General features: G+C 41.9%; 1 protein-coding gene across 1 annotated transcript in view; it reads right to left on the bottom strand.

The window, feature by feature from the left end:
• Positions 1-3275, bottom strand: part of SLC49A4 (solute carrier family 49 member 4) — a 66712-nt gene extending 63437 nt beyond the window's left edge. The window contains exon 1 of the mRNA XM_069021069.1: positions 2853-3275. Coding sequence (XP_068877170.1) covers positions 2853-3186 — 334 coding nt within the window. The 5' untranslated portion in view covers positions 3187-3275. The remainder of the gene's footprint in view (positions 1-2852) is intronic.
• Positions 3276-15638: the final 12363 nt, after the last annotated feature.

The raw sequence follows: 15638 nt of genomic DNA, 5'->3' as shown, positions 1-15638 counted from the left end.
CTTTTTGTCATGCTGCTTCTGGCACCAAGACCCCTTCTGGATCATCCTCTGGGGAGGCAGCTGCCAGAAGTATTCCTCGGGGAGCCAGAAGTGACACCATCTACACATCTTCCCCAGTCCACGTATCCTTCCCATTCCCCAACTGCCTTGCCTGGGTCGGCTGCAACCAGACCTTCAGAAAGAATCCAGGAGATAACTTTAGCAGGTCAGAAGGAAAAAGGTCACAAGAAACCTTCTGAGGTTAGAAAACCAAAAAAATTAATTCCTCCCTCCTAGAACCCTTCTGCACAAAACTGAAGAACAGAGATTAGCACACCTTTCACTAAAAACAAACACTGCTGTCCTCTCTTCTCAGAGGACCCCACACTTCTCTGAGAAGCTAAAATGGAACTTGATCACAGAGTCCAAGAAATGCGTCTTGTAACTATTAATATGCATATTCATGTATATTTAATCTTTCAACTTCCAATTGTTAAGAAGCTAAAAAAAGAAGAAAAAAGTGACCAAATTCTTACAAGCAGTATTGAAACAATGAGCAGGTGCACAAAATGTACAGCAGAAGCCTGGTATGGATACAGATTTATGCTGTGAACTATGTGCTGCAATGAACAATTAAAGTCAAAAAGACCAATACTTCTTGAACTTCTTCTGAAGCATCGTAACACAAAATCAGACTTAAGTGACAGCAGGCAGCTACTTATCAGTTAGATTTACCTCTGACTGTGAAGTATAGGACTACCTAACAGCAAAATCTCCTCTCAGATTCTGACATGCCTCATCTACAGTGTCATACTTCTGATACATGCCAGGTTTTATATGTTGACGCTTCACAAATACATTTTTTCCTGACAGCTCCTTTACTAGCCAACTCCAATGACAGATGATTGAAGTCAAAGAGTAAATGGTGTAGCTTTTCCGGAGTAAAGCTGGTGTAACAGCAAGCAAGCAAAATACTGCCCTTGCAACATCAGATTCAACCAACTTTACAGCTTCAAAGCAGTAGAGTCAAGACCCTCCTGGAACACGTGTACTCCCCACAACATGCCTCCAGTGGAAATGTGCCCCATGGCTGACTCGGGCTCAGCAGCTCTCCTCTTTGCTCCTTGAGCACACAAGTTGCAAGACTTCACCATTGCTTCCAAAGTGAACAGCACCACAATCTCAGACTCAGAAAACAGCAGGAAACAAATATCAGAAAACAATCAGGGCCCTCACAAAACCTGCTGATCTGTAAAGAACTTGATCCAGTGCCCGTATGTACTCCTTATGCACACAGCCGATGAGTTGAGATGCTCTGTTCAGGTTACCTACCAACATTCTCTCAACAAGGAAAGCAACAAACCAAGAGCAAAGGGGTTGTTTGTATCCAATGAACATGGAAATAAAAAACAAACAAACAAACAGCCAAAAGACCCCTCCAAAACAATCAGTTAAGGAAATGAGAAAAATACCTCTATACATACTCTCATCAAAACAACCTATATGTGAAACTAAGAAATCCCGCAACTACACTACTAATCACATTAAAAAAGAACAAAATACAAACATTTCTTTCCTCATGAGTTACTTCAAAACTTTTCCAGTAGTATTTTGCATTGCTCAGGATCAACTTCATAGAAAAAGGCAAAAATAAAAATACAGACTCAGCTCTCTAAGCACAGGTTCACATTTACCTTTATTTCCTTCATACCATGAGCAGAGTCAGTCTTCACTGTACAAACCAAAATAACTTACTTTAAGATAATTAACAACACTATTATATATCAGTCTAGACAAAAATTGCCAACTTAAGTCTAAATTGCTTGAGAGAAGACTGGATGTACAGCCACCATGGACCCATTTGAAGAATGTATTTTCAGCCCAGTAAATTTTATTCCCCCAGTGCCTCTTCAGTTTTAGGAAAAGTAATTCCAATTTTGAGACAGGCCTTCTCAAATACGACTTTTCTCCCTTCCTGCTTTCACTTTCCCTTCCTCTTCCCTTTCCCTTCCCACAAATGAGCCATTAATTCCTAAATAAATGGAGTAAGTAGCACTTAAGATCAGGAGCCACAAGGGTCCATTGGCGCCTGTCTCCTGCTTAGAGGTCTGTTTAAACAGGAATTAAAAGAAATCCCTTCAGTGGATTTAGGCCCAAAACCTGAAACCTGCAAACACAGGTACTTGACCTCAATGGAATGGTCCCCTGGGTGACCACAGAGGAACCAGGCAGATGCTGGAGAAGTCATCTAGAGACAAACACCATTTTCGGAAGTTTACTACCGAGGTGCAACGGTCTGAACACAAATCAGGAAACTCTCCCTTGTGCTCCTCTTCAAAACACCGAAGTGCAACTTCTCTCTGTTACCTTTTCATCTACCTTGCACAATGAAAAGAAAACCACAAACTTCATGTCCAGCCTGCTTTTAAAAATGAAGCACTTCTTTCAAGATGCAATGGCCACCCTGAGCAATGCCATTACTTGATCCAAACATCAACACGTGTTTGTTTCACAGCTGATAAACAGAAATCACGACCATCTCCAGGTCAAACAGCCGGACGGCAATGCCGGACTGGAGCACGCTCCTCCACACCCACACCTCAGCTGCGACGTCAGATGCCCTAATTCCGTTCAGCTTAACTATCTTCCTTGTGAATGTACTTTGATGTGGCTTCGTTTGGGCAGTGTACTGAAAACTGCAGTCATGATGCCTTATAAGTATTAGTCAACCCTTTTCAAGGCGGAGGCCACTGGCCCCAGGACCGCGGCGTCGGGGAACACGGCAACGGCGGCCCCGCCTGGCCCGGGGGAAACCACAGGAGCGGGTCGGGGAGTCCCGAACCCCCGACCCCGCCGCCCCCGACCCCGCTCACCCTTCTTGTCCATGAGCCACATGAAGAAGAAGCAGGGCGCGAAGCCGATGGGCCCCCAGAAGACGAGCAGGGCGATGTCCCAGCCGCTGAAGCCGAAGGCCAGGCGGGCCGAGTTCTGGATGGGGCCCCAGGTGTTCCACACCAGGCCCTGCGCGAAGCCCAGCAGCGAGAACAGCAGCAGCACCAGCCACCGCCTCCCGTACACGCGGCCCGACAGCGGCGGCAGCCGCCCCACCGGGCCCCCCGCCGGCCCCCGCGGCTGCGGCCGCGGCTGCTGCGGCGGCGGCGGCAGGAGGGGCCGCCGCTCCTCCGCGCTGCTCCAGCCTAAGCCCATCTGCGGGGGCGCTGCCGGGGGCCCGCAGGGGGGGAGAGAACGGGGCCGGGGGAAGGGACACCCACACTTCAGCCCCCGAGCGCGGCAGCGCTGCCCCGGCCCGGCACTGCCGCACGCGCGGTCGGGAAGGGCCGGCGAGGGGAGGAGGGAAGCGGCGCCGCGGAGGAGAGCCGGGCCCGCCGCCCGTGGGGCGGGAGCCGCGCCAGCGGGCAGCGGAAGCGTGCAGGGCGGGGAAGCCGCCGGGCCGTCACCCCGCGGGGAGAGGAAGCCGGGGCGGGAGCGAGGCGGCCCGCAGGAGCAGCCCCCCGGGTGTCACCGGCAGGGCCGGGGAGCTCCGGCCGTCGCGCTGCCACCCGGCTCCGCCCCGCCGCCGCTCCGGGGCCGCGCTGCCCCTTCCGCTGCCGAAGGCGGTGCCGAACGAGGCCCGCCCGAGGCGCCCCGCAGGCAGAGCCGCCGGAGCATGGCCGGGGCGGAGAGCCGCCGTCCCTCCGCGCCGGGTAGGTGCCCCTCGCCCCGGCCCGCCTCGGGCCCCAGCGCGGCTCCAGGCCCGGGCCGAGGGCGGACACGGGGAGGGCGAAGCGGCGGCTGAAGCGGGGCCGTGAGCGGGCCCGCCGAGCCGCTCCATCGGCTCCTCCTCCGACACGTCCCTCTCGGCCGCGGGCCCCTCACCGCAGCGTGGGTACCTTCACGCAGGGAGGTGCTGCAGCAGGGCATCGCCCGGGTGTCGATCCTTTTAAAGGGAGAAGGAAATCATATTGCTTTGGTGGATACAAATCAACCATGGTCCGAATGGGAGGAAGAAATTGTTCAGATACAACAAGCATTGAAATCCACTTTAAAATAACTCGAGTGAATATACCATCATGTGGGGAACACTATGCTCATTAGTATTATTGTTTAAATAGATTGAAGTATATATTCATTCGGTTAGGTTATGTAAGAATTTATTTGTATATCAACCATCTGCACTTGTCATAAAATTAATGGCTCGTATGCTGCACAGTACTTCATCTTCCCTAAAAAATTGGGTATTTCAGCATGGCTTGATTAGGCATTCTGTTACAAAGTCTGGAAGTTGGCTTGATAAATGTCCGTGTAATTAAATGGGGAGAGCTGAACAGTGGGATCCCCACAGATGGGTTTTAGGTCCAGTGTCAATGTCATAACTGTTGATGTGCTGGGCAGTGCACAGCTGAGTTTCACACGTGGCCCTCATCCCACTGTTTTGCAGCCAAAACCACAGACTCCCATGAAATTCTCAAAACATAATAGACATTGGGCTTTGTTTAGTCCACACAGCTCCATTTCCTAGACTGAAAGGGCAAAAAGGAAGTATATGCTAGCTGAAATCAGCAGAACTATGATCAAAAGAAAATTATATTTTGTTTACAAAAGTTCAGGAAATACCCTAGGAAAAATAAAATTCACGCATAATTAAATAATTGGGGGACATAGGATAGCAACTCAAATTTGAGCCTGCTGTGTACAGCTGTAGTGACAAAAGTACAGTAAAAATATCGGGTGAGATTCAGACTTGCTCATGACTGATGGATATTCCGGTAGTGCTTTGGAGCTCCAAATAAGATTAATTCCTCATTTTACTAAGTCTTTTTCATACATTACTACCTCAGCATAGTTTAGCCCATGCCAAAATGTTCTTTCAATTTAAAAGGGGTATGTTACTACTATAATTTAAGTGATTTGGTGGCATTCATCCAAAGACAAAGTGCTGTTATTTTCAGAAGTAAACAAAGTGAAAAAGTACTTCTCTCTTTGAACATTTTTCAATTAACTGTAGTAATTGTGGTGGTTTCATGGTTCTAGTGGCAGGAAACCCATCCAGAAATAAGGCAAGTGGGGCTTTGTGGTGTCCTTTTAACTTCAGAACTTGCCTCATGCCTCATCTGCACAGTTAAATGAGAACTTGAATATAAGCAAGTTAATTCTGATAACTTATCTAAGCCACCTCATCTAATGATGGGTTTCAAGATATTTTGATTCTTTCCTGGGTCAACAAGAAAGAGAAATTTCTGAGAAACAGCAACAAACTAAAGGGGTTGTCAAAATGGGCTCAAAAATATCTAAGTGTATTTATTATTGACTTAATGATTATTTAAATAATTTATTTTAATTGCTTGATTTGAAATCACTCCATCTTTTCATAGCTTCACAACCCATATGCGCATCTTTCAGTCATGGCCTGACCTTTTCTATTCCAGCTATTTAATTAACACAATGTAATATTCTGTGTGAATTATTCTTGTTTGCAGGATATGGTATCGGTTAAATTTGTTAATGTAAAGGAGCAGTGTATTGTTGATAAACTGTTGGAAACCAAATTAGCTTTATCTTGCAGCTAGCTGATTGCATTATTTCACTCATGGGTATAATACTCCTCTAAATATGCTAATTTCACTCTTTTCTCCGTGTGGTGACATTTTTACTGTTCTCATTACTGACATTTGTAATATTTGAGGTGGGGAAATTTTTCTTGCTTTAACCTCATTATAATGTAGCTAAAGAGATTTGAATATTATCAGATGAAATGCACATATATTTGGGCAAGCAGAAAGGTTATTTTCTCTCCTGGCCCATAACTTTCATGTCTATAGCAGGTCATGCATGGACTGAATGACAGCTAGATCCAAAACTGTGATACAGATGTCCATCCAGGTACTAATTGCCTATGCACAGTAGTGTGTCCTTTGTAGGTGCCTTCATTTCCAACCTACAAGCTCTGAGGGTAGTTGTGTGACCATATTCATGCCTGTCTGCCTGTGTCTGACCTAAAACATTCTGGAATTCATCTTAGGAGGAGTTGGTCGCCCGGAGCTCTGATAGGCTAGTGGTGACGGACAAAAATTACGTGGCTGAGGCTGTTTCTGCTTCCAAATGCTCTTACCATCCCCGGGGCGGGCCTGGTGGATCTGCTTGCGAGTTGGCACCTGCAGTGTGCCGATTTGAAATTGGCTTATTAATATAAACTGAGGCTCTGATGGGTTTGTTACAACCTTGAGGCATCTGGAGAGTGCAGTTCAGCTAAAGCACATCTATCATGTAATGGCTGAGCTCAGCAGTCCAGGAGAGCATCCCCCCATGGGGCAACCCCCAGTTCCTAGCACATTAGAAAGTGCCATTTGCTCTCTCCTGTCTCCACAGTTTTGACGGATTTGCTCTCCATGTGACGTTCTTCATAGAGATTCAATGAACTTCAGAGTCCCCTTTGTGCTTGCACCTTTCTCCCAACAGCTCCTAATGTCATGTATACAATCTTGTCCTTTCTTGTGTCAGCTCGTACCTTGCCATGTGACAAGCAGCAAGTGATTGTATACCCTATAAAGGTTAGAAGGATTTTGGCACAAAATGGGCAGAACCCGAAATTAATTCGAAGATTGAAAAGTGGTATTTAGCCAATTCTGAATATTCCTTGCAGCATCTAAAAAATGGTCTCTTTACCAGGGATTTCCCTCAATTTCTGGACTTCAGCCGGAGTTGTGACAGTACAGTTTCAGAGCTGCCATAAACAACACTGGTGTAGCAGGGAGCTGTAATGGGTGTGTTCTTTACTCCCCGTCTTGAAAAACACCTCTGAAGGTGAGCCTGTGAGGTGTGAGCAAATCCCGTTCTTCCTTCTTCAAGTTTTGACATCCCTTTTCTTCTAATTGCTCAGAAACAGGTTGTTTGAAATCTGCTCTGTCTTGGGCTTGGCTTGGGCACCTTCCAATCTGTGTATTCAGTAACTTTTAGCATCTTTTTTTGCCTTTTTTATTGAGAAGTAGGTAAACTCCAGCTCTAACATCATACAATGATTTCCTTGTCCTTTAAATTTTGCAGTGCTTCCTTTTCCTTTTTTCTAGTATCAACAAGAAGCAAAAATACAGACCAGACAGATCTTCAGTTTATGAAAGCTGAACAGTTTTATTCTTAAATTCAAACGTCAGCGTTTTCCAGTGGGGAATTCGTTTATACCTTTTGATTGCAGGCTGTGTATATTCCCACTGCAAAGTGACCATTGTAGTGTAAATGATTCCAGGTTTGTGGTGAGCCAGAGCCCAGTGCAAGGTTCTCTAGGGAGAGGTGGGGTAGCTCCTTTTTCTTGTGGAGTCTGCATTTGTGGCTGGCTAATGAAAGACATGTCATTAGATTCCCTGTACACCACACTGTAGGTTCCTTACTCCAGCTCACAAAAGGAATATGCAAAAGTCATATCCGACTTGGGCTTTGAGTACATTTAAAGCATTTTGTGCTCCATTTCTGCTTGTTCTGCCATTCATCACCTGCTTAATGATGAACATGTAAGCGATGATTGTATCTTCTTTGAGGGGGAGGTGGAGGCTACATAATGTCTTTCATCAAGGTAATTTTGTTGGCTACTTCCCTACCTCACTTAGCCTTCAGGCTCCATGTCTTAGGCGTTTTAGGGAGGTTATGTTGAAACTCCAGCTTCAGCAGACTCCTGTCCCTATGTTCTCTCATTTTATTCAGGGCCACCGTGTGCAAGTAACCACAAACTACATCAATGGAGTATTTTACACACCAAAGTTATGTTAAGGAAATTCAGTTTCAAAGACTGATGGTTTCCTCTCTTCCTGAAAACCTGAGAATTATGCAGATGAACTGAGTCACGGGGATGGTGGAGGACGTTAGGCTTGAATTGGGAAACACAGGGTGAAAATCTCCACCATCTCCTTGGGCTAGGACTGCCTCAGTGCAGCTCTCATTGTCTCTGATGCCAGCAAAAAGAGATAGTCATGGTGCTCTGGTACTGGTCTGTCTGTTGTGTCTCTGGTGCATGTGTTTCTCATTTCTTATCAGACTGTGCATTGTTCTCCTGTTGTCTTACATGAAGCAGCAAGGGGTAACTTAATTACCGCTCTGCTATAATTAACAATGTAGACATTAGGGAGTTAGTTTCTGTTGGTCTAGTCACGTTTAGCTGTCATACAATAGGTATGCTGTGAGCTCTGCAAATGGGTCCTCTGAAGATCTGACTGTCTGGGTGGGTGTTTGGGATCAAATCCATATTGAGGACATAAAGCTCACAAAATGTTGTTTGTTTCTTTGAAAATGGGACCGTATCGTGTAATTCCATATAGAAAGAAAAGGCTGAATCGATTATTTCTATGTCTGTGCTTTTCTGAACAGGGACATACACAAATAAAGTGTAAATGATTCTACACTTTGTGATCACAGATACAATGAAAATCTTGGGAGTAGATATAGTAGCATGAAATTTTGGGTTCTCTAAGAGTATTTTAAAAAAGAGCAATGGTAAGGTAGTTTGGATGTCTTGGTATAAAAGTGCAACTTTAACCTTTTGCAGTTTTATTATTTTGCTTATGTTCAGGGGGTTATCTTAAATTTCTATGTACCATGTGCTTTTGAAGACCTGACAAAGAAGACATCATTCCTTCTAATACTAGTATTAAATCAGACAGTAGTGAGTAGAGTGATGCTAATGTTTAAAAAGAATATGAAAATATTGAAACTCCTCTATTGAAAGGAGTTTTCCATATATACTGATAGGTTGAAAAATACTGAGTTTTGGTAGATTTTGCATATTACAAGAAACTTCCAAAATTCAAAGCAGTAGCACTGTCATAGTTTGTTGTATAAAGGTCACCTTCAGTCTCCAGAAATGCAGGTGCAGCTGATTAGAACAGAAGTTCATGGAGATCTGAGTAGAGACTTGGGCCTGCAGTGCTTGATCTTTTCTGATTTTTAGTCTTGGTGTTTACAGATAAAGAAACTTTGCAGGCAGTTGTTATTTGAAAAAGAAAAGAGAAAGGAAATCTCTGGAGGGAAAATGGTAAAGATACGTTGACACCACTAGCAGCAGTTTGTTGTATTACAAAGTTTTGAAATATGATCTTCTATGTAAAAGGCTGAGCTTTTTCAGCTGAAGAGGAAGAGTTCTTTTATGTTTAATAGTTATATTAAAAAACAGAACTAACGTGAACAAAATGTTAAAGTTGAAAATTAAATTAGAAAACCTTGATTGTTCACATTTTTGTGAGCTGTTTTGGTCATATATTCTTGACATTATGTCAAAGCAATATTTTTACAGTCTTTATATGAACCCCAGGATTCAAAACATACCCTGTTAACAGTTTTCACAGACAAAATTCATGTTGCAGCATGAGAACCTTTATAAACAGAAATAGCAATTTGAAGCAAAGATTAAATGCACTTCTGCTTGTTTTACCCATGCTGAAAGAAATGGAATGATGTAAACAATGGAATAATAGCCATGCTTTATCTTTGGTACTCCTATAAAAGTGGCAATCCCTGAATCTAATACCCTTATTGTGCATTTCAGAAACTGTTCTTCAGGTTCACGTGGTGGGTCTCTTTCCGTTCAATAATTTATGTAATTCAAAAACTTCTTTTACTCTTTTAAAGTATAATTTCATTCTGACAATTAATTATACCTCTAATTGACTCAGTCATTAATCATAATTTGTATCCTGTGCAGTATAATCATGAACAAAGTAATGTATATGACCATCATAACCCTTTCATGGATGAAATGCAAAAGGCTCCATTGTATTAATTACTATTTATTACAATGGCTTGTAGGGAAAAAACCACATATTTTGAGAACACTTTTGACTATTTACTACAATAGCTTCTGGGAAAACCATGTAAATTAAAAGACTTAGATTCTTTTGGTGTTGCCATTTTTAAGTTCTTGTCAGTCAAGTTTACAGGACTGAACAACAATAAAGTCACAATTGATTACAGTTTCTGACAATGAATTTTATACAGTGTATTCATCTATTTAACATTAGTCCTTTCATACTTACTACTGACAAGGAATAGAAAAAGAAATACAAATAAGCTTATAATATGAACAAGTTCTTTTTTTTTTAGAAATAAAGACATCAACTCCCTGACTTGCCAGTTCCCTTACCTTCAATTATAATGTTATATTAGTTTTAAGTTTTGTATTAAATTTTCTGTTTATTAGGAGATGTCAGAAATGTGTATCAGTGCCAGTGGGGTACTGGGAAGACATGGTTTGGCTACTTAATCCCCTCAGTAGCAGGTGTGTAATTTACACTCCACAGACTGATAGAAAGGTGGAATTTTGGGAGCCTAGCCTAAGGAAGAATAATCTTATCTTTTTATACCCTGGTGGAAGGTTTTGATCAAAGACCATAGTATTTTTCTTCAAGCATTTCTTCTACTGGAGGAGACCAGAGAAGCTGAGGTCATTTGACATTCAGTTCATTAGCTGAAAACTGGCACAACTGCATTCTAAACCTGTGGTGCAGGATGGAGGAGAGACATCAGGCAAAAACTGGCCTGGGGTTCAGAAAGAGCTTTCGAGGAAGAGCCTTAGGGGATTTAGGGGAAGAATTTCCTAAACATGCTTGAGATGATGCACTGTCATTTGGAGCAGGGGCGGGAAGTCCCTCCCAGTGCTGTGTTCTGGGCTCAGCCCTTACTCCCTCCAAAGGAGTCTGCCAGCAATTCCCTTTGATGTATCGGAAGGGCGAGATGAGATTTCGGTATAGCCCACACTCCTATCTTACTTCATGTCTGAAGTAAGACTCCCTTACTTCGACTCCCTGTAAGAAAAACTGTAAGATGCTCAGCTCTGCCACAGGAGCACTGGAAGGTGAATCCAAATTCCTCTTTTGGCCTGTTTCTTTTCTTACTTTGGCTGCCGTCCTTCCACAGTAGCAGACATGGAGAGTCAGGAAGGTGTGTTGGCTGCAGGCTACCAGAGTGAGCTTCAGGTGCCAGTCTTACCAGTGCAGACTGGTCTGTCCTGAGAGTCTCCATGCAACTACCACCTCTCCTTCAGTAACCAAAACATCTGCTAATCTAGGGTAGCTGCCTGCTGGCTATGTGCATTTACAGTTATTAACATTCCCAGAGTCAGAACTAATAGCAGCAATAGCTGGTGAGGAAGTAAAGATGTTGGTGCAGCCTATTCTGAAAACTACACATGTATATTTAGAGGCATTCTGTTTGCCCAGAGTAGGTTGATTATAGTGCATAGCGTTGCAATCACATGCAGATTATTTAAAGTTGTTTTTTAATTTACAGAGTTAATGTACTGTGAAACCATTAAGTCTGACCTCCAAACCAAGTCACTTATATTTGGTTCGGGGAGTTTGCCCGTCTTCCCCCGTACCTTCTCTTTTCCCAATCCTGGTTGTTGGATAGTTAAGATTCTGGAGGTTAGGTGACTTTTTTTTACTCACCTGGATGCTCTGTATTAATGTATTCAAAATGTTTTGGGGTTTTTTTGTTTTCGTTTTTTTTTTTAATATATTTTTTAAATAAAAGAAGTAAGGAAAAGGGAGCATTACAGATTTGCAAGAAAAACAATTTGATGATGCATGTACCAAATACATTACCAGGATTTCCTTGTACTCCCTCTTTTAGAAAATAATTTTAATACCTCTCAATTAAATCTCATATTTAAGCAGCAGGGTGTTTTGGCAGAAGCCAACTGCCATGCACTAATGAACTCTTATAATTTGCTAAATTATTTAAAATGAATGACAGTACATTTAGCTTTTTAATGACAGTACATTTAACTTCTGAACAACTTTGATCAAGTCCACTTTTAGTTAGACTGCCTGCTGTGTTAAACTCTTGATTCCCAAGCCCCACTCAGTTATTCAGAAAAATTGATAATCAGAAACATTAAATTATTTTCTCTTTCAGAAGCACAAAGTCTGCTGGAGAGTACTTGGCTGATTCATCACTTCTCTTTTACTTGCCCTCAGTGCTAAGTCTGGATGAGTCTTCATGTTTGACAGTACTTTGTGTAAAGACAACTGAAGAGCTTTCTTTTGTTAATTGGGAGATCTCTATTTTGCAAGGTGTTGCCTTTCTAAAGAACACCTATGTTTTTTGCCAATTATATAAGCTGCCACAGTTACAAAACTTGAGCAAAACTTGGTTGATTTTTTCAGTTCGTGGCTGGATTCTGTACATGCCTTGGGTAAAGTCAAAACATGAGACAAATTATTCCTGCTTCCTTTTGTACTGTGAAGTCACACCATTTGTTGAGCCTGATAGAAAGAACTAAGCTAAAGTATTCCTTTTCTCTTGTGGATCAGAGTACAACTGAGAAAATGAAGACTCCCACAGAGCTTTTCTTTTCAAAGGGAATATGCATTTCTATTCTCTATTGCTACCCAATCTCCCCTAGGAATTTGATATTTAATGCCAAGATGTGCAGTGAATATTTTACTTCTTTGCTACACATTTTATTTATTCACCTTTTATTTGTGCACATCTGTATCCAAACTGTATGTTCTTATATATGCTACACAACCTCAGGTTTTGCCTTCAAATCAATTACCATCAATCTCAAGCTATAAAATACCAAGAAGCAAGAACCCAGCTTATAAAGTCTTTGTGAAGCTATGATAACAATAACTGAGGAAAAGATTATTTTAAATTATAATCCTGCTAATCTCTCTTCAGGTCTTCTATCTTCAGATATCTCTTTAAATTACTTTTTCCCACTCCTACAGCATATAGTTCCATCAAAAATCTCTGTTGGTCTTGAGTAGAGTTCTCCAAATTATCATAATATCTATTTGCTGTAGTATATTATATTTACCTTTTATCATGTGTCTTTCTCTAGCAGGCACTTAGATATGCATGACAAATATTATAGAGAGAATTATGTTTAGCTGACTCCGTTCTCAGCAAGGAATGCATAGAGGTGAATCTTCACGCAGATTTAGCAAGAATCTGCATTTGTCTTTGCAAAAACCCCTAATGTATATTTATTTAAGTCTTTAAATTTTCTAAACATTTCAAACATCACTGTGCATTATATCATATGTATTGTATGTGATTATCTGTATCAGGAGAAGATATATACTTACTTAACAAAGATTTTAATACTGTTTGAAGATAGGAAATAATAGCATCTTAGTAAGATAGATTGTCCTCTTTTATTGTTTCTCAATTTTATAGGGAAATATGTTTACAACTGAACATGGTGACATAACAATCATTCAGTAGAGGAGAGGCTATTTAGCCTGATTGCGGATTTTGTTTGGCATTGGCCTACTCTCCCAGTAGCTTGATCTCTGAGCTTCCCACTGTGTGTGTATGCATTGTGGTTAAAACCACACCTTGCAAAAGCATGATGTGCATGTGGAAATCACATTAGAAAGCCCCACAGAATCAACAGTTGGCTTCAAAGAGCCTTCCTGTCTCTTCCAGTAAAATTTATGCTTTCATAGCACGTCCCAACTGTTGACTGAAATTACAGGATAAACCTGAAGCTTTTGCAATAAAAGTCAGCTTTACAAGATCCTCCAAAAAAGTGTCACCAGTTTCTTGCATTTATTAGGGTTTACATTCTTTAAAATACTTAAATGTGCTGCTCTTAAAGTAAAAGAACCCTGAGTAGTTGAAAAGACAGCCATGCAGTGATAAACATGGCCTAAGCAGAAGTAATTTCATTTTTATGAGCTGGAAAATTTGAAAGGTAGATAAGGCCTGCCAGCTCCCACATGGTGAAACCCACCTCTGTATGGTATTATAATAGCACTGGCGAAAGACAGAAGTTTTATAAACCCCCGGGAGTGTTCAGCTCTGGACCAAGTCTTGCCTTAGCTCTTGAACAGAATCTCTGTGAAAAGCCATGCTGAGCTTTAACCTCTTACCATGCCTCCAGCCAGCTCCTGGTGGTACATGCCCTTGTGTCTGCAGATGGTCTTTCTTCCTTCTCTGGGCTCGCTGCCTCTAGGTATACTAACCTATTTCTTGGAAAGCCCCAGAGCCTCATCCTGGGGGTAGGGAAGACCATATGGTAAGACATACGGTCCCCGTGAGGCCTCCTTATGTCCTGGTTGTGTAAGTTGCTGGAGTGTGAGACTGAAGGCCAAGTGTCAGAGAGATCTTTGTGTCACAGCAACACCATCCTGTCAAGTGTTGCTCTGCATATAAGAGGAAATGTGGAAAACAAACCAAAATCCAAGCTCCCTCCTGTCATCTGCCTTAGGAAAGAGAAGACATTTAAAAATTTTGTATTCCATGAAGATAAAATACCAGAGGTCTTTAGTTTTAAAGCTTCACAATGGAGTTTTGGTGAGTGAAAAGTGAGGGATTCGGTTTCCCTGGAGTCTATGGAAGAAGAGACCCGTTGACTCTAGGAAACCCCAGCCCCAATACCTCCCACTGAGTTTGTGTGAAGATAGCAGCTTAATTTAGAAAACTAAAAAGCACAGCTTTTATACCTTATGTGGGAGTATAAACCCTGTCAAAAGAAGGGGGACTCACATAAGTTACCAACAAGATACAGCACGCAACATGCACAGGACTCCTCTTACTCCTGCCATTCCCACTTCAGCATCCATAGATTTATTTTGGTTTTTTGTTGCATTTGAATTAATCCTGAAGAAATTTTCTCAGTGACATTGTTCCCAGTGGGTCATCTTCTGTGTTTCCCCTAGCTGGCACCACAGGGTTGCCCCATGTGCGACTGTCTCATTTTCTGCTATCTCCCACACATGGGGAGGAGTGACAGGCAAAATTAGCACCAGCAGAGAAGGAAATTTTCTTGGCCTGTATTTAATTAACTCATTGTGCATGCCAGACCATCATTTGACCCCTAAATACAGTGATTGAATTGGTTTATTTGTTTTAAATAAACCACTGGAAGTCACGGGGAGCCATGTGTATCAATTCATTATGTTAAATCTTAGCCACTATACAGATACAAATTCTGGATGAGCTAACTTCAATAGAGGTTAAAATAATGAATGGATTTTTTTATGTTCTGAAGCTGTAGTCCACTTCTTCAGCTCTCTGGACATGTTATTCCAGATTTTCCTTCTGAATATGTCCCTAAAGAAAAGTTGTTCTGAAAATGCTGAGTTAATTCAAGATTGCCAACATTTCAGCTTGACAGTTTCAGTGGGGCATATAAATCTCTAAACAGCAAAGGAATAAATGGAAATCTTGGGTTAGTTTAGTTCTTGGACCGGCACAATTTCCTTTTTCTAAAATTCTGTTGATGAAACTTTAAAACACTTCAAAAATACCTGCTGGTTGGTTATGCTGCCATTCCTTGGTTTAAAGCAAACACATGGGGAGCTGGTTTGCTATCTGTGACAATGCACTACAATTTTGGAAAGGATCCCATGCAGAAAGACTGTTACTCATGAAATTTATGTTCTCTAAACTCTGGACGTTATTTGCAAGTTTATTTTATTGTTAGCCTATTTCTAAGCAGTTTGGCTACAGTGCTTTATTGCCTAAGATACAAGTGAAAATTCTAGGCATGTGCCTATTTTTATTTTTTGCTTTACATTGTATATGCTCATACACCACTTTACACTTTAATTTAGTTATTCCTGTGCTTGCAGAACAACTTTGATTTGAAAAAAATCTACCAATGTAATAAAACAATCAGTCATAAACAAAGGAGGTCTTAGTTCTTAATGTTTTCTGTCCCATGGAAG

This window comes from Aphelocoma coerulescens, chromosome 7, assembly GCF_041296385.1.
Source record: "Aphelocoma coerulescens isolate FSJ_1873_10779 chromosome 7, UR_Acoe_1.0, whole genome shotgun sequence".
Taxonomy (NCBI): Eukaryota; Metazoa; Chordata; class Aves; order Passeriformes; family Corvidae; genus Aphelocoma; species Aphelocoma coerulescens.
Note: the sequence above shows the minus strand (reverse complement) of the source record. Positions and strands in the feature narration are given on the sequence as shown.